The sequence below is a fragment of the Setaria viridis genome, chromosome 5 (genome assembly GCF_005286985.2).
Source record: "Setaria viridis chromosome 5, Setaria_viridis_v4.0, whole genome shotgun sequence".
Taxonomy (NCBI): Eukaryota; Viridiplantae; Streptophyta; class Magnoliopsida; order Poales; family Poaceae; genus Setaria; species Setaria viridis.
This window is the reverse complement of record NC_048267.2, coordinates 17,472,611-17,497,135: the sequence shown is the minus strand read 5'-3', so window position 1 is coordinate 17,497,135 and position 24,525 is coordinate 17,472,611. Positions and strand designations below refer to the sequence as shown.

At 45.2% G+C, this 24,525-nt stretch overlaps 2 protein-coding genes and 1 pseudogene across 2 annotated transcripts; all 3 read left to right on the top strand.

Annotated features, from left to right (window-relative positions):
- Positions 1-275: 275 nt before the first annotated feature.
- Positions 276-1,499, top strand: LOC117856287 (uncharacterized protein C24B11.05-like; annotated as a pseudogene).
- A 1,299-nt stretch (positions 1,500-2,798) lies between these two features.
- Positions 2,799-6,528, top strand: LOC117858659 (uncharacterized). The gene is made up of 7 exons (XM_034741764.2): positions 2,799-3,040; positions 4,478-4,526; positions 4,609-4,917; positions 5,278-5,326; positions 5,416-5,510; positions 5,624-5,748; positions 6,146-6,528. The coding sequence occupies exons 1-7, from the start codon at positions 2,862-2,864 to the stop codon at positions 6,201-6,203; spliced, it is 864 nt and encodes a 287-aa protein (XP_034597655.1). The 5' UTR covers positions 2,799-2,861; the 3' UTR covers positions 6,204-6,528.
- Positions 6,529-17,861: 11,333 nt separating this feature from the next.
- On the top strand, positions 17,862-19,006 carry LOC117855281 (glycine-rich RNA-binding protein). Its single transcript, XM_034737588.2, has 2 exons — positions 17,862-18,105; positions 18,625-19,006. Exons 1-2 carry the CDS (start codon positions 17,965-17,967, stop codon positions 18,790-18,792), a joined length of 309 nt encoding a protein of 102 aa, XP_034593479.1. The 5' UTR covers positions 17,862-17,964; the 3' UTR covers positions 18,793-19,006.
- The last annotated feature ends 5,519 nt before the right edge of the window (positions 19,007-24,525 follow it).

Sequence of the window (24,525 nt, the reverse complement as noted above, 5' to 3'; positions counted from 1 at the left end):
AAAAGAGGGAAGGGAGGGGGTTAAGGGGAAAAGGCTTCTCCTTTCTCCACAACAGAGTGGCGCAGGAGGGGATTAGGCGCGGGCAAAGGCCGGAGCGGAGTGCCTTGCTGCTGCCCCGTGCGGCCTCGGCAGCGAGGCTAGCCGGGCGCTTGGCGACGGCGTGCGGCTGCGTGCACTCGTCGTCTCGACCCTTCTGGATGCGGGCCGCGGCGGTAGCGGTGGATCAGAGTAGGAGGCGGCGGCGGTACTGCGCGTGGATGAGGGTCTTGGTGTCGATGGGGCGGAGGAGGCCCGACTGGTCCTCCTGCTGCGCCTCCCACGAGCGGTCGTCCGTGAGAACAAGATCCCTGCGGAGCGCGCGGAATCAGTGGCGCAATTCAGGGGACGATCGGACGGCGGCGAGGAAGGCGCGGCAGGTGAGGGCTGATCTCAAGGATGAGGTCATCCCCGAGGTTGCGGATGGGGCACCACAATGGCTGGCCTTAAGGTACAACTCATATTTCATTAGTTGTTCATTGAGTGTTTACCATGACCTGTACATTTTCTTCTCCTTTCTAATCACACCATCGCTATTCTCTGTAGGCATTAGGCTACGAGTTTGACAATGATGAGTTTCATGCAAATGTTCATGGTACCTTGCCATATCACAATATGAGGCCCGACACTATTTTGAGGACCCTCCTACTTTCAATTCCACAGAGAAAAATAGTATGAGAAGCACCGGTTTTTTCTGTTTTGTTGATGTACTCACAAATGACATGCTTGAAAAAATGATTAACAGAGCATTTTTACCAACCTAATTTTGGTTGTTGCAGGTATTCACAAACTCTGACAAAGCACATGCGGAGGAGACTCTGCACAGGCTGGGTTTACAAGGTTGCTTTGATGGTATGATATGCTTTGAGACACTGAATCCTTGCAATGGTTTGATATGCTCAGTCCCAGAATTGCATGCTGTTCAAGGATGAAACATCTGCCAACTTGATTGATCTGAATGAATCAAATGGGTTCAGACCCAAATCACCCATCCTCTGCAAGCCCTCCAAGCCATGAAAGCTGCAATTCAAATTGCAAATGTTGATCCTAAGAAGACAGTAAGAATTCTCCTCTCCGAAACATGACCAAGTACACGTTCAAACAAGCAAGGAATGCCCCGGTGGAAATTTACCTTCTTTATATTTTTCAAATATTTTTTTGACGATAGCACTCGGAACATAGCTTCAGGAAAGGCTGCAGGCTTCCATACTGTGATTGTAAGACGTCGTACATAGCCCAGATTCCACATTAACCATCATCCTGTTCAAAGGAAAAACTTAATTTACAAAACTTCCTGAATTTTGCAGGTTGGCAGGTCGACACTTGTTCCCGGGGCTGACCATGCTCTGGAGAGCATTCATAACATCAAGGAAGCTTTGCCCGAGATATGGGATGGTCAAGATAGGTCTGAATTTGATGTTGTTCTTACTTCCAGCTCTGTTGGGACTGCGGTGGTTGCTTGAATGCGTCACCGTGTGGGTTATCCATCCTATAATGCCACGTGTGGACTACTTGGTGTGATTTTGGATAGTGGATGCAGAAGATGTATCCTAGCTTCACTGGTGAAGAATTTGCTGTCATAGTTCCAACTATTAATGGAACTGTAACAGTTGGAGCACTGTGAGCATATGCAGTAATTCTGCAGATGTTACTCGCATTATCGGTGTACCATTCTCTATGTACCGTGTTTTTACCCCAGAATAAAGTGATTGCTCTAATACAAAACTTCAGAAGTTTGTAAGATATTTAGATGAGTCTTGCATCTTTAGATGACAGCCCTTTACAAACATATTTTTCAAAGAAAGGTCCTTTAGGTAGGTAATAAGGGCATTGAAATAAATATAAAGTTTCAATGCAGTCCTTCTCATCGGATTATATTCAACACACAAGACATTATCTGAAAAAAAGGTACAAAATGATATGCAACAATCAAATTTGTGGTTCATAATCATAATTTATAAGTCCATACATTAATTGATTAATTTGCAAACATCTAAATAGATATTACTCTTAGAACTCTCAACTACAGCCATTTCATCAAAAGGTACATATTAAGTCATATCAAAATATGATTAGCTACATATAGACCATATTATATAGTATAGTAATATATCGATGTAGTTTTCATGTACCCGTAGCAACGCACGGGCATATTTGCTAGTATTTATAATATAAGGTGGGAAGATCTTGCTCCACAAGAAAATCCTTTTACGAATCTTAATCTACAAGGATTCCTCAATTCTATTCGGATTAAGGTTAAACCGGTCAAACCGGTTTGAATTGCCATACCGGCTACAAGACCCACATCGATCAAACCGCATCGATAAATCGGTTTGACCGGTCAACCTCATTGATAAATCGGTCAACAAATTTCAACGCATTAGATAGTTATTCGTAGAAAATGTCATTTTGCGGGGTGAGAGAGGTTTGCTGCTTGTCTTAAAAAAATAGTCTCAAGCATACGTGATTTAATTTCAAAATTGTCATGATAAAAACAGAAAAAATCGTATTTTCCCGTTGGGCAAAAAGACCCTCCATGGCTCCAACCCATGGACAACCAACATCTTCTTTGATAGAATATAAATCGTAGAGTCACAGTTAACAACAATATAACAAAATGTTGATATAAACAGAAATAGTTGCATCTTTGGGTGATCGTGTTTTTTATTGTACTTTTTAAAACTGGTAATTGTTTGAAATGAATATTTCTAAAACAAAATTGGTTGGAGTAATAAAGAGTACTCCTCAAACGACGAGGACCGTCGTTCGCCTAACGGAACAGACAACAGTCGGGGGTGTGGTGCGGGCGGGGCGGTCGCGGCGAGATGGAGACCAAAACCTCCTCCTCGTCCGGAGGCGGCGGTGCCGCCGCCGGCACCGAGCAGCGGCGCGCAGGGCTCGTGGAGGTGCAAGCGGCGGCGGCGGCGCTGCGGCGATCGGAGGTGTTCCACGTCGTCAAGGAGCTCGTCGGCTTCGTCCTCTACATGCACCACCAGATCCCCTCGTAATCCCCAATCTATCCCCTATTTCTCTTGTTCAGTGCTGGGATTTTGTAGGATCTATGGCGGATATAGCGGATTCCACTGTGAATTCATTGCTCCGGGTCTAATCGAGCGAGTTGCCGCAGTTCAGACTGCTTTTTCGGTGCATATCTGGTCGCGTGGGCTTCGGATTTGGTCGATTCGGATTGGATTGAACCTACCCATATGGCTGCTAGAGCAACCTTCGTGCCAGTGGATATAACTAGGGTTGGGATTAGCTTAATTTTGCGATGGATCGCGCTAATGTTTATGCTATGGAGCAATTTTACTGTGTGCAGAATGGCAACTAAGTAAGGGTTTTGGATCCACTGGCTGTAGTGGATTCAGTCAATACATGGATTCGAACTGCCTCAGCAAATCTCTGACAACTTTATGTGATTTGTTGGGCAAAAGGGATTTAGTTTCCTCATTTAGCCAGTCGGTTCTATATAATTTTGTGACTAGTCTTCATTTCAGATGTACTATTAATTTTTGCATCCTCTATTAGATGAATGTTTCTTGATATTGTCTTTGTCCTGGCTGCTGAGGTATTTTATTTTGAACCTGCTTATGGATCTATGATTGCTTCCTAGTTCCTACTGTCAGTTTTTGGTTTGTGTGAATATTTTTAGCTATTATCATTACAATCATTTGTGTTGTTTCTTGTCTTTTGGTCCTGAGCCTAAACTGTCTTCATTTAGTTCTGTTTGGATAAATATTGAATTCATGCCCCATGGAGATAGTTTGTAGTTTCTTAATACTGTAGTTTGAGTTTTATTCTTTCTCTGTTTTTCATGCTCAACGAGTTTCACAGTGTGTTCATATGCAGGCTAAGATTTCCTGTAATGATAACAAGAAAAGCATGGTCCAAATAGTTATAGACTACTTTCTTTGTTACGTAAGTTCTTGATGAAGCATATACCTCTCACACCATTGAGTAGCGTCAACAATCAACAACCTGTAACAACAATGTACGAATAGCACACTCAAGGAAAAACAATGTACGGGAGCTTGAAGTTCTGATACATATTGCTGGATTAGTCTTTGATTTGTCTTTGCGTTTGTACTATCCAAACACATGACACATGTTCCCTACATCTGTACGCCCATCCATTAGGAGTTCTTGTTTGATGGGAGCACTGTCCCAACAATTTGACAAGCAATTGAACTCATTATTCAGATTTTGTACTCCAAAGCACTATTTGTCTGGGGCTACCATGTTGATCACAAAGGAAACCTTGTTTTGCATAGGTGCAGGAGGTCTCATGATAGAACGTTGTTGAGTGTTCCTTAATATATCCATGCATAACAATTGAAGAACATAGTAGTGTTTTTTTAGTAAACAAGGGTAGGATGGTTGTGTACTGTGCTGTGTAATTATCAAATGAATTTGGATATATCTTAAATTTCTTCATTTTCAGGGTTTTGCAGAGTCTTGAAGATGAGTTCGCAAGTTTAAAGGAGGAAATGGTAAGTTCAGCATCCAGTAAATACCTTCCTACTGCCTTCTATTTTGGCAAGGAACCAATTTATGAATTATGGCTATTTCTAGACAGAAATGACATTACAACCAGCTGAGCTCAAACCATCTGATCAGAGAAAGTACAACACACGAAAACGGGAGGTTAGACGTCGAATAAAGAAGCACGAGAAATTGATGAAAGGCATCTCTATCTTACTATGTGCTCTTCAGCAAGCACTTGATGAAGTTTCTAGCATTGAAGGAGTTGTCCTGATCCTTGGAGGAAGCCTTGTACGGCCCCTATTTGTGTATGACATTACAATTTCTCATGGTACGTTTGATTCAGGAAGTGCCAAAGATCATGCTCTAACCAAGTTAGCTCAATCTGTTTCTCGGAAGGTGAGCTACTATTGCACCAACATTTTCCCCTAAATCTAGAATGACTCTATTTCTTTATGATTTATTCCTGGTTAAGCATTGAAGTACTATCCACTTAAGATCTCACCGTTTGTATATTATCCATGGTGAAATTCAAAACATGATACCTTTTTGTTTCTAGTTGAACAACAATGTTGCATTGTCATCTTCATGTCGGATTACCAGTTTGCTGTTTGGCAAATGGCAAAGTAGTAGAACCTTTTCATGTTTATTGCCACATTCCCAGGCACGAATATCTGCACTTTATCACGGGTTCTTATACTGTCAGCATCTATTTTGAATTTGTCCTCTTTGAATGATAACACAATTGCATATTTCTAGGCTATCCGTGCTCTTGTGTCATGTGGAGCAGGGAGTTTGTCCTACACAGGTATTCTGTCATTTCTTTACTTCTACACATATTTGGCTGAGATCACAATCCACTTTTAACTTACGGCATTTACTTGTATTCTCTTCAAGGGCCTAGCAAGTTATTTTTGCTGGTACGATGTCCCAGTACATTGAACTTACCACTGGATTTCCTGCCAAAGCGTGATTTTCGGTACAGCAAGAAGGTATAGTTCTTTTGTCAAGGTTAATTTACGTAACTCATTCTGTTTATCATCCTTTCTTTGGAACATAACAATTTCCCAAGATCAACTCCCTGAACCTAGACTTTTCACCTCAGGTTGTACCTCTTCAAATGCATATAAAGTGCAGTAAAGCAGACTGTCAAGGGAATAACCAGCACCGAATGTCAATTGCTGATGCCCCATGTTCCACTTCAGAATCTTTTCTTTCTGATTCTATCTGGTAATTTTTTGTGTGATGTCATCTTACCATTGATTCAGTTGTGGGATTCTGCTGCAATTTTCATCCCTTATACAGTGTTGAATGTAATGTCTTCTCATAGTGCATCAGGCTGTTCACGGGTAATATAGAGTCTTTTCAAAGCTGCATTGTGAAACTGCACATTTCTGTCACGGATAAACAGTGTTTTGCTATCAAATTCTTTGATTCTGCATCTATATGGGCATCGATGCTTGCATAGTAACTTCTAGTTTTTTGATGGTTCTGGATGAGGAAAACCACGTTGAATAACTTTAAGATGTTGCACAATATTGGTCCTATACCTATGTTCTAGCTACTATAAACTTGTTTGCCCTGACTATGGTCGATCCTTTTAATTAATGCATGTTGTTTCTTACAGGTTTCAGTGCAAGCATACAATAAGAGGTTTACCAGGCAAGGCGTCACTAGAAGGGTGATATGGCTTCAAGATGTCAAAGTAAACCAAACTTGCCTTTGTTGTTGTAGTGAGTGATATGATATATGCATGTACAGTAGAGGATGCTCATCACTTGATGACTTGACGAAGCAGGCCGTGATCAAGTAGACTAGTGAACTCCCCGTGTAAGGGATCCTTTGCACTTGCACGCTTACGAATATAATAGCCCGATGTTCGGTCGGAGCACATCGTGAGAATGCTCAGATAGTTGTTATACTCGGTAGCATTTCAGAAGAATTATCATCGGTTTAAAGGTTCTCGGCATGAGAATATCTATTATATATCTCAACGTTTTGTCGTACTGATATCAGATAATTTGGATCAGTTGCACGATTTTCCACCTTTTCCTATGCGGCAGTTAGGGGTGTTTGGGAACACCGTGCTAAACTTTAGTACCTGTCACATCGGATGTTTGATACTAATTATGAGTATTAAATATAGTTTAATTACAAAACTAATTGCACATATGGAGTCTAATTCGCGAGACGAATCTATTAAGTCTAATTAGTCCATGATTTGACAATGTGGTGCTACAGTAACCATTTGCTAATGATGGATTAATTAGCCTTAATGGATTCATCTCGTGATTTAGCCTAGGGGTTGTGCAATTAGTTTTGTAATTAGACTATATTTAATACTTCTAATTAGCATCCGAACATCCGATGTGACGGGAGCTAAATTTAGCCCCTCCTCCCAAACATCTTAGGGCCTATTTAGTTCCCAACTTGGGAGTATCAAAGTTGGGATTTTGTCATAAATGCGTAACTGTAGAATTTTGTTTGTATTTGTGAATTATTGTCCAAACATTGACTAATTAGGCTCAAAAGATTTGTCTCGCAAAGTACAACAAAACTGTGCAATTACTTTTTGATTTCGTCTACATTTAGTACTCCATGCATGTACCGCAAGTTTGATGTGATGGGAAATCTTCTTTTTTATAGTGCCAAAGTTGGAAATTTGGAAGTAACTAAACAAGGCCTTAGTTTGCTGAGAAAATGCTGATAGTTGGACCCCACACTGGGCATGGAGTGACAAAGATCTCGTGGCATGGGTTCCTGGTGAATTTTTTTTATTTTTAACCCTTTTTTTTTATTTTTAAAAATAACCTCACCTGGGCTTGATTTGCGCGGCGTAACCCTTTTGGCCGCGCCAGACCGCCTGGCGCGGCAGGAACACGCTGCCGTGCCGCATGCACTGGCGCGGCGAGTCGCGGCGCCAGGTGGGCACTGACGTGGGTGGGCGTTCGCCGCGCCAGCTCGCCTGGCGCGGCAGCGTTGACGCGCCAGCCCGCCTGGCGCGGCAGGGCCACCACTAATTCCGTGCGCCGGCTCCCTTCCTCCTCCTTCCCTCCTTTCTTCCTCCTCCAGACACACCAGCGCCTTGTTGCGCCGGCCCCCACCGCCCCACCCCCAAATCCACCCAAAATCCGACGATTTGGGTGGGGAAAAGTAGTGGAAATCGATCCCTGCTTCGTATGGAAGGTATTCCCCTACTTTTTCTCGTGTTTTACCGTTGCATTTGGTAGATCGGAGGATGTTTAGGTGACTTAGAGTTAGGTTAGTGATTTGAATTTTGAATGAAATGCAATGGTGTTTTGTGTTAGATGATACGTAGTTCATACGCAATTAAGTCTCTGCCCGCGATATTGACGTGTAGAACTTGTTGAATGCTTCGATTTAGGTATATATTCATTCAATTGTGTTGTTTACATGACATGTATTTTTTTTATATCTTCAATTAATTAGTCTCATATTTTTGTTCCTTAATATAGTTGCTATAGTTGATATGTTTCAGTGTTTGTATTTTGTAGATCGAGTGTTTACATTTTATCAAAATGATGTATATAGCTCGTATGGATTACGTGTGTAAAGTTTATTTGTGTATTAAATTTGTTGCACTTGATGTCCAGGTGAGATGACGTCGTTTGGTTGTGAATACAAACGGCGTAGGTGGTATGTGCGTTATGTGGGCGAGTCCAATGGTGTTGGTCCCGTACCTCCTGCCCTTCCGGTACCTCTTTGTAGATGTGGCGCGCAAGCAGAGGTGAAACAATCAAGGCATCCAAAGACAGCCGGAAGAGCCTTCTATGTATGCAAGTGGACTTTTGATCCAATGTCTGCCGCACCTTGTGATTTCTTTCAGTGGATCGATGGACCCGACAAATATGATCCTAGGATCCGCCTATTCCCATATCATAGCACAGAGCTTAAACCATACCATCAGTTTAGGCGTTGGGTTCCTCCTCCACCAAACCCACCTAGGATGACCGAGGAGGAGAAGCAGGAGGCTGCTTGTAGGCGTGTGAGGGATCCTCCCATGTGCAAGTGTGGTGTTCCTGCTAAGCTTATGCGTCCTAACTTAGGGGATCCACCTAAGTTTACTCCATTCTTTCGATGCTCCCTAAAGACTCATGTAAGTATATTACGAGAATATTAGTATGTCGTTTAGCTAGCAGTTATAATTTTGCAGTATATTGTTCATACTTTTACTTGATGTTATTGCTTGGAAGTTGGAGCAGCGTTTTGTAGTTACTTTACGTATGAGTAGTTCACGTCACGGTTTTTTTGCAGGATGGGTGGCCGTTGTGTGATTTCAATAAGTATATATACGGCCCAATAGCAATGTGGCCAACGGAGGAGCAAGAGCGGGAGTTCGAAAGTGGAAAGGCACCATGGCCATGTGTGTCCTCTCCTAGTGATAGATGCAAGTGTGGTATATTAGCAACAGAAGGTGTGGTGCCTTCTGAACTTGGATATGGTTCGTTCTGTGGAAATGCACATGGCGATTACTAAGTTAGTAACTACTCGTCTCTTATGTGTAATGAAGGTTGGAACTTGTTTCAAATTTGTAAGAATATTGAATTGTTGTTGCAGGAGGGAAGGACATGTGATTGGGAAGATTTTTGTGGTTGATATGATTTGTTATTAAAGTTGGGAAATACATCGGAACCATGGAAGTCAAGGAAACAACAAGAAATTAAAGAAAGGATTAGGAAGGAGTATGATGTGCCTATTTCTGACGACGACTTGCTTTGGGGGAAAATATATCAAGATATGGTGCATGAGACTAGAGTGGAACCTGAAGAACTTTATGCAAGGGAAACTATTATTAAGTATTGGAGGCAAAATAGATCCAAGTATCAAAAAATAGGAGGAAGTTGCAGGAGGAGAGGGAGTTGGAGAAACAAAGGTTGAGGGAGGAAACAGATCGCTTAGGTTATGTGGTTGATCCGAATGCGAAATACCCTAAGGGTTCATGGGAAGAATATTTGCAGCAAGTTAGGGCAAGAAAGAGAAGGATTGAAATGGAAGAGTTACAACAAAAAGCGGAAGAGGCACAGATGGAGACGATGAAGGCTCTTATTGCCGATTTACCTGTTGGTAAGGTTAATGTCGATAAGAAAGGGAAGGGAGTTGTTGTTGCCGGAGATGATGATGATGATGATGACGAGTTACTATATGAAGGTGACTCGGACTAGATGAACGTGTTGATGTAGCTGGATCATGTTTCTCGGCTGGAGTGTACTTGCAGTGTACTTGCTGGATCGTTTCATTTGGCAATGTCATTATTAGAAAATTCTCGGTTCCCAACACAAGGTCACTTTGTACCATCGTATGTTTGTTCTCCAGCAACTATGTCGAAATGCATCAAAGTTTCCTCTCCGAGCTAGTAGTCAGCGCTAGAGTGTGAAAAAAATAGTAGTAGCTTCGATCAAAATTTCTAGCATACTCGCAAGTCACGTGAGAACCGATATCACCATCAGAAGTGCTTACCTGAGATCCTGAAACTGAAAGTAGCTCTCGTCCTCGTAACCGTAAATAAATAATATGATAATATCTAAGGTTGAAGAAAGCTATTTGAGGCACGTGTGCATGATGGACCACAAGTGCAAGCAAATTGGGATGCTAGTTCAGCCCCATTTTTACTCTCTTCTAGATCCACCCTTTGCAGTGAGTACTTCCTGTGTTAGAAAGGTAAGAAAATGAAGGCATTTGTGATGCAATAATAGTAGAAGACGAAGTACGAATGGAGCAATACGTACCCCTAACATTTAATGCACGTGTGTGTTCTTATTATCCATGATTGCACACCGGTCTGATCTAATCCTATTGCAGAACACTCTGTGGGCGTCTTGTTAGTACCCTTTGCCTTGTGTTAAATGTAGTCAGAATTACCGGGCCTACTAATAAACATTATTCTCTATCCTAACCACGGGCTTGCTGCGCCACTCCGCCTGGTGTAGCAGAAATGCACTGGTGGTAGGGGAGGGGGCTTGCCGCGCCAAACGAACCGAACTTTCAGTATGTTTCGCGGGGGGTGGGGCCTTGCCGCGCCACTCCGCCTGGCGCGGCAGGAGTGTGCTGCCGCGCCAAACGAAACGAACTTTCAGCCTTGCCACGCCAGGCGGCCTGGCGTGGCAGGAGTGAGCTACTGCGCCAACTGCAATACACTTTCAGTAGGTTTCTGGCTGGGGGAGGGCCTTGCCGCGCCAGGCGGCCTGGCGCGGCAGGGGTGCGCTGCCGCGCCAAGTTAAATGCGATTCCAGTAGGTTTCGCCGGGGGGGGTGGCTGGTCTTGCCGCGCCAGGCGGCCTGGCGCGGCAGGGGTGCGCTGCCGCGCCAAGTTAAATACGCTTCCAGTAGGTTTCGCCCGGGTGGTGGTGGCGGGCCTTGCCGTGCCAGGCGGCCTGGCACGGCAGAAGTGCGCTGCTGCGCCAATTTTATTAAACTTTCAGTAGGTTTCGGCCGGGGGGGGGTGGGGCGTCAGGAGCGCGCTGCACAATCCGAAACGTATTTTTGTTCTGAACATTTACGAAAAAATACACGAAACACAAGTATGTCATGGAGCAAACATATAACATTGTACGGACAGAAAAAAACCTAACATCCAACTTAGTCTTTTACAAACGTGACATGAATAAACCTAACAACCAACTTAGTCTTTTACACACATGACGGTTCCAAAAGTCTTGAGACATGCTAGATTCAGTGTCGTGACCGCCGCTCATCCGGAGGGCTAAAAGGATCTCTTGGGCGACGCTCCCTCCTTGGATGCGTGGGCAGCACATTGGCGTTGCCAACGTCGGTGTGGTCCCGGGAACGACGACGCCGGCGTGGCAACCGGGTACGAGGTGCAGGTTCCTATGGAATAATTGGGCACAAAGCATAAAATTTGTATGACACTTCGGGAGTGAATATTAAAATCTATAATTGAATTTGGAGAAACTTGTGAATATACCCGGCTAGACTCTCCCTGCGTCTGAGTCACAGGTGGAGCATCGTGAGAAATCTCCAGTTCCTCACCATATGTAGGGTCATCATCCTCAGACTGCTCACCTTCAGAGTCCTCGCTTTCGTGAGGGGATGCGGGTTCCTTGCCTCGTGATCTCCTACTAGGACCTGCAGCAGTGGACGGTGTTGCAGCCCTGGGGGTAGTCGCCAGTGGAGTCCGACGTGATCCCGAAGAAGTACCCTGGCCATTGCTCCCGTGGTGCACATCTGAGGACGTCATGCAGTTCATCCTCATGGCCATTCGCCTGCAGCTTTTCCGAACCCTCTACCACATGTAAGCAGCATATATTCACGACTATGTAATTGATGGTTATAAAGGTAGTACGAGTATAAGTGGAAATTAGTTTGGGCTTCTACCTCTGCAAACTGACAAAGCAGACCATCACCTTCTCCGACGGTGTGCTCCATAATCACGCCCGCCTCGTTTGAGAGCCTTGCAAGCTGTTGTCCCTGTACGCAGGAGTTTTCATTCCATGAGTGATCAATGTTACGATACTATAACTACAAGCCGAAATCTTACCATGTAGTCGTGGAGAGGTGCACGCTCAGGCTGTGTCCCATAGCGTGTCACCGTGTCGTACGCGTTAGCTATGTCGGCGTCTGATTCAGACGGTGCATCCTCAATGGGCACATTAGTCCAAGATGGTTTCACTTTAGTTCTCATCGAAGTACAGTACCATCGTATGTACTCATTGTTTGGTCGCCAGTACGGTCCACCTTCAGGATCGCATCCTTGCTTGTTCTGCCATAGGAGGAGGTACTGAGCATGCTTCAACCTCCAATCATTCTCCTTGTACCGCTTTCTGCGGTCGATACTGCATCAGAAATTAGTGAAGTATTAGTATAACATGTTAAGTGCGTTAATTGAATATCCTCCAATAATTATTTATTCCTGCATACCTGTGCAGCTGCTGCGAAGTCGATAATTCCAAAGGAGGGCACGGTTGCATCCTCCCAAACTGCCGCATCACCCTATGCGGCATATAAAACTCTACCACGTAGTACAATATCGGTGGGGTCGTGCACCTCCACAGCTCTCTGTCTCTGTAGCACGTCGGTGAAAATACGATATGGCTAAGCTGCTCACGGTCGTACGGTTTCCATTCCACCTTCAAAAATTTTCACGCAATACTTATTTCATCTATCATTATACGGAAGTTATCTTAAAAAACTATGGTGAGCAAATTACCTGGTGCTGCGTGAGAACATCAAACTCGTTTGTGTAGGCCTTGTAGCGCCTATCCGGATTGCTACGAACGGGCCGCACATGCTTCCACACATGATAGAACGTGGGACGAGCATCGTCTCGATGCCATGGCTGAAATTGCAAGTAAGTCCAATTGGTCACATGATACAATAGTTTTCCGAACATTAAAGTAGAAAAAGGAATTAGCCGTTGTGACTTACATCGACACAGAGACGGGAAGGTCGACCCATGGGCATTCGCTCCCAAATCCAAATCTGCAGCATATAAGTGCACCCTCCCACATTGGAATCCCTTGCTGTGCACCTGCAAGCCTCACATAGCTGTCTGTACAGCCAGGCAAGAGCCGCTGAGCCCCAACTATAAACGTCTATGTTTTCCCAAACCTGACCTAAAATGGGGAGAACCATCCACGATACTGTGTTCCCAGCTGCATCTGGAAGGAGGATTGTACTGACAAAGTGCCATAGCCAAACTCGAGCATAGCGCTGCACGACCCCGTCATTTGCTCCCGGAGGACACACATCGAAGTGCTCCCTCAACCATGCCGAGCTGACACCGGACGTCTTCTTCGAGCTGTCTCCGCCCTCTGGCTCTGGCGGCCTAATCCCAATATGCATTTCGACCATATCACGCCAATTCTCATTCTGTATAATACCCGTCACTGGCTGCCCATCCAGTGGAAGGCCGAGTATCATAGCCACATCCTGCATTATGGTGGTCATTTCTCCGAAGGGCAGGTGGAACGTGTGAGTCTCCGGACACCACCTGTCGACCATAGCGGTCAACAGTGGTCCGTCCATTGGAGGCAGACCCCCGACAACCTGAACAGCGAGATCCAAGAAACCTGCTCTCTGCAGGTACTGGGCGTACCGCTCATCCCACCTAAGTGGTGAGTGCACCCTAGCCCTGAGTGGTGTCAAATTCTGCAAAACATTATAAGATTTTTAAAAAATGACAAGTCAATCCAATTGTGAATAACGGGCTACTAAAGTGGTAAGTAACACAAATATGATACAAATGACATTTGCAGTATGAAATTGTTTACACTGTACACAAGCGAATAGTAACGATAGGCACATCCTCAATTTATAAGAACATTATACAAAAATCTTGCAATTCTCATCCTAAGGTATGCATTCATCAGCAAAAATTAGCAACCATTGTTATACCTCATTTAGGTCCGCGAGGTGGTGGGCACGGTGCTGCAAGTCGTAAGCAGCCTCAAGAAGAGGGTACCCCGGGGCCGCCATCCTAAAGAAACAACAAAAAAGATCGTTAGTAAAAAGCTTCATTATATGATAAGTACGGTAACTATGATAATGTACTACTATAAAAAAGATAAAATAATAGCCATGCAAAATACAAGCAACGCGCATACCCAATTGTTCGAAGTACGTGGCCTATTACTGCTCGCTCTAGATTTAGTGCCTTTAGATTTTCTACTGCGGGATGTGCAATTCCTAATGATTTTGTGGCACTTGGAGCAACGATTTTCCGACTTGTCAATATCAAAATCACCAGTATCATAATCTGCAGAAAGCCTCCCTTCCGACACATCCATGTCGCCTGTGAAACGCTTCTTTTGCCTCCTTCCTACTTTATTTCTCATTAAACTGGGGTTAGGCACGTACCCTACCCCTTCATATCCCGGCCATTGTGACGGATCAAGGTAAGGTTGAAAGCTTGATTCCCATATTTTGATGGTGTGCTCCCTAGAGTACAACGGTGACATGTACAAGGGGCTTTCATAGTTAAGACCTCTTGCCTTGCAAGCTGTAATGAAGTGTGAACATGGAAGGTGCAACAATTGAGGAACATTGTAGGTGCACGAAACTTCGTTCAGATCCACTCTGTAGTGTCGGCCTCCATGACTCTCACCCCCAATGTTAGTCGTACCGTAACTTCTTATAGAATACACCATCCTTTCTGGCCCGTACGGTTCTGCTAAGTGGTGCACGGATCTAAGCTCAGCCTCTGATAAATAATCATCTGCAACTTGCCCAATTCTATAGCCTTGATCCAACATTTCACGTGCCTTTCGCCATCGGTTCACAAAGTAGGCGTTGCATTTTTCGAATGAGTAATCAATAATTACAGCGACGGGCCTACTTCGGATGCCTTTGAAAACTCCGTTGAGTGATTCCGAGTAGTTCGTGGTCATAATACCCCAATGCATCCCTCCCTCATCGAAAGCCTGCGCCCATTTATCCTTGTCTTCCATTTCACCCTTCAACCATTCTTTTGCGTCGTCGTTCAAGTCCTTCACTAGATCTTCTAACTTCTCACAAAATTCTCTCTCTGTATGAACCTTGCATAATAACTTCAATTTTCCAATCACACGATTGCTCTTCTGCCGACGCGACATGTTGGCAGCAAAGTGCCTCGTGCACCACCTATGCACAAGCGGTGGAAAACCATCAATGTGGTCCTTCGCACAATTTAGGAGCCCATGATACCTATCTGATATCATACACACTATCCGTGAAGGTCCAAGAACATGTAGCCGAACAAGTTTCATAAACCATGACCAACTCTCATTATTCTCACTCTCGGCCAAGGCAAAAGCAAGAGGCACAAGCTGTTGTTCTGGATCTACAGCAACTGCCATCATTAATGTACCCTTGTACTTGCCAGTCAAGAATGTACCGTCCACAAGTATCACAGGACGGCAATGTTGAAATACCTCACTACATTGAGGGAAGCACCAAAATACCCTTTGCAGTATATGCTTCAAAACTCCATTGTCAGGAAGCATCATGCCACATGAGTCGATGCACCATTTAACCCCGGAATTGTAGTAGGTTATAGCTGAGAGTACCCTAGGAACCATGCCGTACGACTCCTTCCAGTCACCCCAAAGCAGGGCAACAACATGTTGCTTCGCCTGCCAAGCCTTCGAATACTTCACACGGTACCCACTAAAGATGAAGATGGACTCCACGAGTGATGGCACCGATGTCTCGCTGTCTTTACGGATAATGCCTAGGATACGCCGTCCAAGGTACTTTGTTGTGCACTGTACATGCTCTCGCTTCGGCTGTGACGACCGACAAGTATGCGGTTGCACAACATTTGAAATTCTCCATTGTCCGGTGCTTGATATTAGTCGAGACCATACACGCCAATGGCATCCTTGCTTGCACATCACATTGTATCTTAAGTTCTTGTCAGAGTGAACTACGCTAAAAGGTCTATGTAACCTCACCGCGTAGTCAGCCAAGAAAAACTTCAGCTCCTCAAGACTATTGAACTTCATCCCCTTCTTAATCACTGGACTCTCACCAATGGACTTCCCTTCAGCATTCACCATACTAGATTCACATATTGCTTTGTGAACCATACTTATGTCCTTATCATTGGGAACGGATGGCAGTTCGACATCACGTTCTTTTAACAATCGCAACTCATACTGGGTGTAAGAAAAACAATCGTCCATACGACGAATGCCTTCTACATCATGCACGGTTGCGGTGTCAAATTGCGGTCCATCCTCTTCATTTTCTACCCTGACATTCTCATATTCATGCCCACCACTCTCAAATAGTGATTCCTCCTCTACCTCCACACCTACTACCCCATCTTCCTCCAATTCACAATCTTCGGAACCCATAGAGACATTATCAACATCTATATTTGCTTCCCTCTCAAAAATGTTATTGGGAAAATCATCATTTGCAATAGCCAAGTCAAAATCACGTTCTGTTTCACCTAACACGTGATGCAACATTTCTGACTCCTGGGTACCATTATGGTTCACTACTGCCACTTCCTCCCTCATGACAACATTTGGGCCAGGCATACGAACAATTTTGACTATAACCTCCAAACATGCAACATTAGCTTCGTGCACTACATCCTTATAGTGCTTCCAATTTGCATCGGATGCTAACTTCATGAGAACATAATGAGCTCTAGTTTTTCCACAATCAAAACGACCTCTCAAACTGATCTCATCCACTCTACATCCATACTTCCTCATTACACGGTCAACTAAATCACTAAAACTTGGAGGACCATCGAAGAATTCAATTGACTCATTCATATTCTCTAACTCCCCATTTTGTTTCACAACACCACCATCAAAAAATCGAACTAAACGATCCATCTACAAAATACAAACATTTCACCATGTCATATACACTACACATTGCACATATTCGACATATCAACTACACATATTACATATATTGGACAAATTGCAAACAAAAAATACACATATACATTGCACTATACAGTTCAATGAATATATACCTAAATCGACAAGTTCTACACGTCAATATCGCGAGCAGAGACTCAATTGCATATGAACTACGTATCATCTAACACAAAACACCATTGCATTTCATTCAAAATTCAAATCACTAACCTAACCCTAAGTCACCTAAACATCCTCTGATCTACCAAATGCAACGGTAAAACACGAGAATAAGTAGGGGAATACCTTCCACACGAAGCAGGGATCGATTTCCACTACTTCCCCCTACTGAAAACGCCGGATTTTGGGTGGATTTGGGGGTGGGGCGGCGGGGGCGGCGCAAGGAGCTCGGGCTCGGGAGTCTGGAGGAGGAAGAAAGGAGGGAGGGAGGAGGAAGGGAGCCGGCGCGTGGAATTAGTGCTGGCCCTGCCGCGCCAGGCGGGCTGGCGCGGCAAGCGCCCGCCCACGTCAGCGCCCACCGGGCGCCGCGACTCGCCGCGCCAGCGTGGCAGGGACCGCCGCGCCAGTGCATGTGGCGCGGCAGCGTGTTCCTGCCGCGCCAGGCGGTCTGGCGCGGCCAAAAGGTTACGCCGCGTAAATAAAGTCCGGGTGAGATTATTTTTAAAAATAAATAAAAAAAGGGTTAAAAATAAAAAAAGTGGACTGGTGACAAACAGACTCCCGTTCTTTTTCCAATGCGTGGAGTAGCTGATAATCTGCAAAGAATTTTGCGGAGAAAGGTTAGTTTTCGTTCTTATCTCCTAGAAACCTGCAGAAGTAGTTTTTCTTATAAGGCATATTGGGGTCGATTTTTTTTCTTACCGAAGTCATCACATAAACAATGAAAAATATTGGCTAGCTTTAGCCCCTGACTATGGGTCCAACACCAGAGCTGGTGGACGTGTGGTCGATGCATTTTCCTATATATATATATCCGGTTGCCGGCGCCGTCTCCTTCCACAAAGAAGTCTTGTTCGCATCAGAGAAAAACGAATCCCCAATCGGCCAATCTCAGTGAGCTCGTGGTTAGGGTTCAAGAGGCCTCGAAGATGGCGGCGCCGTGGTGGGACTCCGACTGGAAGGAACGCTCGGAGCGTGAGTACCGCTGTTACGTGAGCAACCTCTCGTATGGCACAAGCGAGGCCTCCCTCAAGGATGCTTTCTCAAACTACGGTCCCCTCAACTCTGAGGTGAGCGGTTTCCATTTCGATCGACGGCTTCTCACCTGATCTTCGTAGTGACTCCGTTCGTTCGTGTACTTGATCTGATCGGGTTGCGTTGGATAGATCTGCATGTCTGGGCGTCGTTTTCTATGGACTTTGGATCCGGTCTGTGTCGCTTTCTCATAGTGCAATTGTTTCGATCTGTCGTCTCTTTCAGCACGTGCTTTGGATCTGTGTTCCCCTGTCCCCAGCACTGACTTTTATCACAGATTTGGCTATTTAATTTGTCAAGGGTTATTGCTCTTTTAGAATAAACACTCCAGTAGATGGCAGCCCACGTGGCTTTCTAACCATTTCCTTATAGCTTTTCAGTTGATGTTGCTCTGAACTAGTAGATCTGTAATTTATGAGATATGTTGTGCTGCACGTGTCATGATTTACATGACCATGTCGATCCACAGTTGTTTTCTCTCGTTTGTAGATCTGGAGTTGCTTCCAAGAAAGTGTCTTGATTTGATTGGATACGCGACTCCACTTTGTTTGCAGATCGTGGTGGATCGTGAGACAGGGAGGTCCCGGGGGTTCGGGTTCGTGCAGTTCGAGGACAAGAAATCGATGGACAACGCCATCCAAGACATGAACGGCCAGGAGGTCGGCGGCCGCAACGTCAGAGTCAGCGAGGCGAAGCAGCGCCCGCGCCGATGGAGGGCGTGAACGCTGGACGGTGGACACGGTCTGCGGCGTGGACGCGTATGACGAACAAGTTATCCTGTCTTTAGGCCTTCTATTAATCTCAGTAGCAGTGGTTGTCTCTTATCGTTCCAAGTTATCCCCTGGCCTTTGTAGTTATTGTCATGATGTTCTAGTGTTAGTGTTCGTCGTCGTTGGATTGCTATATATGGATGTGAGCTCGATGAGTTATCAGTCATCTTGGCGCTTGGTGATATGATACTCGCTACATCAGAGTCGTCTAATAGGTGACCTCGTGCATTGACATATAATCTTTGAGACGGCTCAACAGGCAATCCGTACAATGAGTTGTCTTATAACTGGTCTGCTAAAGCTATACGATTCCGCATATGAAAAAAGAAATATTATTAGTTGCATAGTAACAATAACTCGTACAATGGTTGTTATCTCGTAGTCCTACAATTTAGCTTATGAGGTGGTTGTTTCGCGAAACAACGAACTGTTTCTCTCTCTTCACTCTCTCTTTTTCACATCATCAAAAATTCTCTCTTCACTCTCTCTTTTTCACATCATCAAAAATTCTTGGGCACTGCATGAGATGATCTATGATACTGCTGACGTGTAGTAATGTACATCATCAAAAATTCTTGGGCACTGGATACTGATACTGCTGACGTGTAGTAATGTACATCATCAAAAATTCTTGGGCACTGGATACTGCTGACGTGTAGTAATGTACTTGCTCCAACTGGAGTAGTTGCATAGCACAGGCATTTCTTGATTTCGTAGAGGTTTCAGTGCAAGCATACAATTAGAGGTTTACCAGGCAAGGCGTCACTAGAAAGGGTGATCTGGCTTCACCTTCAAGATATATATCAAAGTAAACCAAACAAAGGCTTGTAGTGAGTGGTATGTTATATGTACACTAGAGGATGCTTATCACTCGATGACTTTCGAAGCAGGCAACGATCCAAGTAGACTAGTGAACTCCCTCGTGTAAGGCATCTTTTGCACGTTTACGAATTGAATATAATAGCCCAATGTTCGGTTGTAGCACGTCGGTAGAATGCTCTTGCTACTCGGTAGCATTTCAGAAGAAATATCATCAGTTTGAAGATTCTCGGCATAAGAATATCTACTCTATATCAACGTTTTGACTGATACTGATATAGTCCCATCAGATAATTCGGATCATCAGTTCTATGATTTTCCACACCTTGTACGCCAATTAGTTTGCTGAGAAAATGCCGATGCCTGATGCTGAAGCCCACACAAGGGCATGGAGAGATAGAAGATCTCGTGCGAAAATAAGGCAAACAACTCAGACACGCCTAATCTCTATCCAATACGTGTGTAGCTGATAATTTGCAAACAATTTTCAGTAATCCTTCTACTTTCCCTTATATGCGTGCGCCCTAAACGGACAATTACTTCTGACATAACAAACATCATACACTGTAGGGTTACTCATCACCATCCTGAACTGTCGTTGCAAAGATAAAGTGGACCATCACTTCATAGTTGCTTTCACCTCATCCCATTAGGGTACAAAGCATCCACACAAATCTCATTCTCTATCTTCCCCCTCATCAGCCTCGCCATTTGGCTCATAGGGTGCCTCTTCATCCTCTGCATCTCTTTCTTCTACCCCATCTTCATTATCTTCTTTAGTCTGCCCATCAGTACTCTCCACACCTTACGCGCCTCTAACTTCCCCACCTCGCACCTCTTCTTGCATTTGACTGCTAGACCCAATCTTTCGGAACACTTCAACAAACAATATCATCAGTAAACCGCGCTGAGTACAACCATTTACATAGACCCTCCAGTTCTTGGTTCTTTCAAGCAGCATCAACTCCCAAAATATTATGTCAGGTTGTAACCTCACTACAGCACTAACTGATAGCTCAACTTGATCTATATCAAGATTGAAAGCCTTAAATAGCCAGTTGCATATTGAAGCCCAAATCCTCTCTCTTGCTCTTGGTAATTGTTTGCAGAACGACTGAAATTCAGATAAATCTACCCCTTCTAGATCATGTCTAACCTCCCCTGATCATAGAACACTTGGAAAAATAAACTTTCCGACACGCCTGTTAATATACACAACATGAACATATATTATTACTCTCATGTTCTTAATTTAACTAACTCCAACAACATCTACATTTGAACAACAATAGAAACATCTAACTCGAGCATTGCCAATAATAACAAATATTAGAGTTATCTAAATATATGAACAAATTAATTTTAGTTTACCCTGTGAATATACAAGACATTAACAGAGAGCATTACTAAATATTACTAAATTTAACTAACCCTAAACAAACCTACATTCCGAAAAACTATATAAAGATATGAACAACATGAACAAAAATTATAACTAAATGTAATAATTTCAACTAACCCCTAAAACACCTACATTCTGAATGCCTATATAAAATATAACTTGTGCATTGCGAATAATATTCATCTTAAATTTATCTAAATAAATCAACAAACTAATTTTACTATAACAAATATAACAAAAATAACTAAGCTAAATCCACTATACCGACAAATCTATATTTTTCTATGTCTCGTATCAACACCTAGATTTCATCTACTACTTAACACTACATTATTTATATAAGTACTACACAACTACTAACTCTACCAACTACGAGTTAAGCTAAACTAGGGGATTTATAATAATACCTCAAACGAAGTGAAGATCTGGGCTTCAATCTTCACCCTACTCCCCTCCTCTCCTCCCTCCTTTTCTTTCTCTTCTCCTCCCTCCCTTTCTTCCTCTTCTCTTCCGGCCACTCCCTCCCTTCCTCTTCCCTCCCGACCGCTCCCTCCCTTCTCTCAGTCTTGACCTCCAGAAATAGGCGCACACACACATGCCCCACCCTGGCTGCTCTGTGGCTTTTAAAGATGCGAGATAGCTACCACCGAATCAGGCGGCGGTAACGATCCCGCTCTCGCCGTTTGAATTGGCGGCGCATGTTATCGCCCCCCGATCCAGCAGAAACCGGATACCGCTGGATGAAATGGTGGAAACAGCCTCGTCCCACGCGCCGCTGCAACTCGTGTGCCGCCCGCCGGATCAGACAACGGTAAGTGGATTTGGCAGCTGACGTGGCGCACGCGCAAAGCTGACATCGTTTCACCTGGCAGTATCTTGTCTTACCGCCAGTTGAGACGGCGGTAGTCGTTTACCGCCGTTTGATCCGGTGGCAGAGATCTATTTCTGCAAATTTTTGGATTGTCTATTTATTTCTGCACCCCGCCTATAGGTAGCTCCACTCCTGAGCCCAAGCTGCCAACCTGTGGCACCAACGGCCAATAGCAGCTGCCTGTGGCTAGCCTGCACCAGCCTATGCCCTCATCAGTAGGATCTGACCATTAGAGATGCGGCTATGATTAAGGGGTTGTTTGGATACTAGGGGTTAAAATTTAGCCCTTGTCACATCAAATATTCGGATGCTAATTAGGAGGACTAAACATGAGCTAATTATAAAACTAATTGCAGAAGTCCTGAGCTAATTCGTGAGACGAATCTATTGAACCTATTTAATCTATCATTAGCAAATGGTTACTGCAGCATCACATTATCAAATCATGGACTAATTAGGCTTAATAGATTCATCTCGTGAATTAGTCTCCATCTGTGCAATTAATTTTATAATTAGTCTATGTTTAATACTTCTAATTAGTATTCAAATATCCGATATGACCGGGAGCTAGGTCCTAATGCCAGTTGGGGATAGAGACTGACGATGAATATGCGCTAGTCCGACAGTGATAATGGTATTATCATTGCCAAATCACCGCCGGCGTCTAAACCAACATATGATGAGGGTGTGAAAAATTTCATTTAATAGCAATAGAGTTGCATGCCCGCTTCAGAGTCTCCCCGCCGCGTGGCTCATCTTCTCCGACGCCCGCCGCTCAGCCTCGTCTCTGGCCCGCGACCGAATGGATTCTCGCGCCCCCTTCCCCAATGGCAGTGGAAGCCCCTCTGCAACCTTTCTGCAACGCCTCGCCTCCCGCGCCCATCATCACACTGCCAGATCCCGCACGCAGAGCCCGATGTCGCCCGTCTTTTCCGTCACTTCGAACACAGTCGCGCCGCCTGGTCTTCGCTACCCGACGATTCCTCCTTCGCCAACCCCGACCACGGCAGCGACAGCTCCTTTCCCCGCCCTGTCAGAAGCCGCCCGACAATCTATTGCTCCGTGCTCGCCCGCGCGCCCGCGGCTGCCTGTCTTTTCACCTGTGCGCCCTCGATTCTAGCGCCGTTAAACCGGTCACTTCCATCAAATCTACCGCACGACGACGCCCGCCTCCGCCAAATCTCAACCACCGGCATACCCGCTCCTGCGCCGCCCCGACGCCAGAGCCCAATGACCGCTGGCGTCATCCCCGAAGTCCTGCACCACTGCCCTCGTCGCTCAATCGCCGCCCAGGCAGAGCACTCCATTGCTTCTTCCCCGGCCTTCGCACCGCTCCTCTTCTCGCTCCTGCACCGCTTCCCTTCCCCGTCCCAGCCGCTATAAAAGGGAATGCGCGAGCCCGCCGGAGTTCCCTCCGCCATTGCTGCCTTCCGCCTTTTCTCTTGCTCCCTGCTCAAGCTCCTACCGCCACACCCTAAGTTCCTGAGGAACTCTCCTCTCCGCTCCACTCCGCTTTCCCCAAGCCAACCAGCCGCTTGCTCCTCCGTGCTGCGTAAGAGCTCACTTGTGATCCACAAGAAGCACCACCGCCGCCGGAGCACTGCCGGACTTAGCCGTTGTTCAAAGCCTTAGTCCCTCCGCCCAAGTCAGCTTCTTCCCGACCCCAAGCTTTCCCTGTAGGAAGAAGGTAAGCTGCCGACCCCTGTCCGCTTCGCCCGACCCCTCTTATCCGCCCGACCCCGGTTCCGTCTCGCCCGACCCTACCTGTTCCGCCGACCCCTATCCGCCTCGCCCGAGGGCTCGGCTGTGATCTTTTTCTTCAACCCGAGGGTGTATGTGTAAACTTGGGAACCCTTCAGCGATTGAGTCTGAGGATCCCTAGCATACCAAATCCTTTAGTTTAAGGGTCAGATCATAAGTTCCTTTACAACCCTTACCTCTTGATCTCCACCAGCTCCCTTGAACCTCCCCACCCTCCTGCTCTTTGTCGCGAGTTTCTGGGCTCAGACGTGCAAGTGTTGCTGTTGAAATAACCGTCTATGCTAACTCTTGCATTGCATTCGTTTAGAGTTGCGCCTCGTCGACGGCTTCTACGAGCTACACCCAGCGCCAGAAGACGAAGCTGGAGCTAAGCTCCTGCCCCCAGAAGCCGAAGCCGCCCCCGAAGTCGAGCAGTTCTCTTCCTCCTTGCTCGAAGGCAAGCGCCGGTTGCATGAAAACTCTGTGTTGTTTTCCAAACTTGCGCATGCCTTCCTTAAAACATACTTGTGCATTTACGTATAGGAGTTGTTTGAAACCCTAGAGGCATGACTTAGCTTCCCAGGATTTGAACACTAGCTGTTGGACCGAGTAGCTGCTGGCTTAACTAGGAGACGGTAAAAGCCAAGTGATTTCCTGTCACTCGCGAGTTGTAGGAGTTGGATGTCTACCTTTCTGTTACAACTATAAGGACGATGGACGGGGCAGGGTTTTGGGTAACTCTCTTTGGTGGTCGGATGATCGCCCCGTCTGTCTATGAAAACTTGCTAAGGCCCGACAGTGGTGGTGTTCGTGATCAAGTGTTTGAAAGTTCTAACCTCATACTTAGTATGGG

Coding starts and splice junctions, on each gene's coding strand:
- LOC117855281 (XM_034737588.2), top strand. CDS start 17,965: ATGGCGGCGCCGTGGTGGGACTCCGACTGGAAGGAACGCTCGGAGCGT. Junction 18,106..18,624: donor ACGGTCCCCTCAACTCTGAG/GTGAGCGGTTTC, acceptor CTTTGTTTGCAG/ATCGTGGTGGATCGTGAGAC.
- LOC117858659 (XM_034741764.2), top strand. CDS start 2,862: ATGGAGACCAAAACCTCCTCCTCGTCCGGAGGCGGCGGTGCCGCCGCC. Junction 5,327..5,415: donor AGGGAGTTTGTCCTACACAG/GTATTCTGTCAT, acceptor ATTCTCTTCAAG/GGCCTAGCAAGTTATTTTTG. Junction 5,749..6,145: donor TTTCTTTCTGATTCTATCTG/GTAATTTTTTGT, acceptor TGTTTCTTACAG/GTTTCAGTGCAAGCATACAA.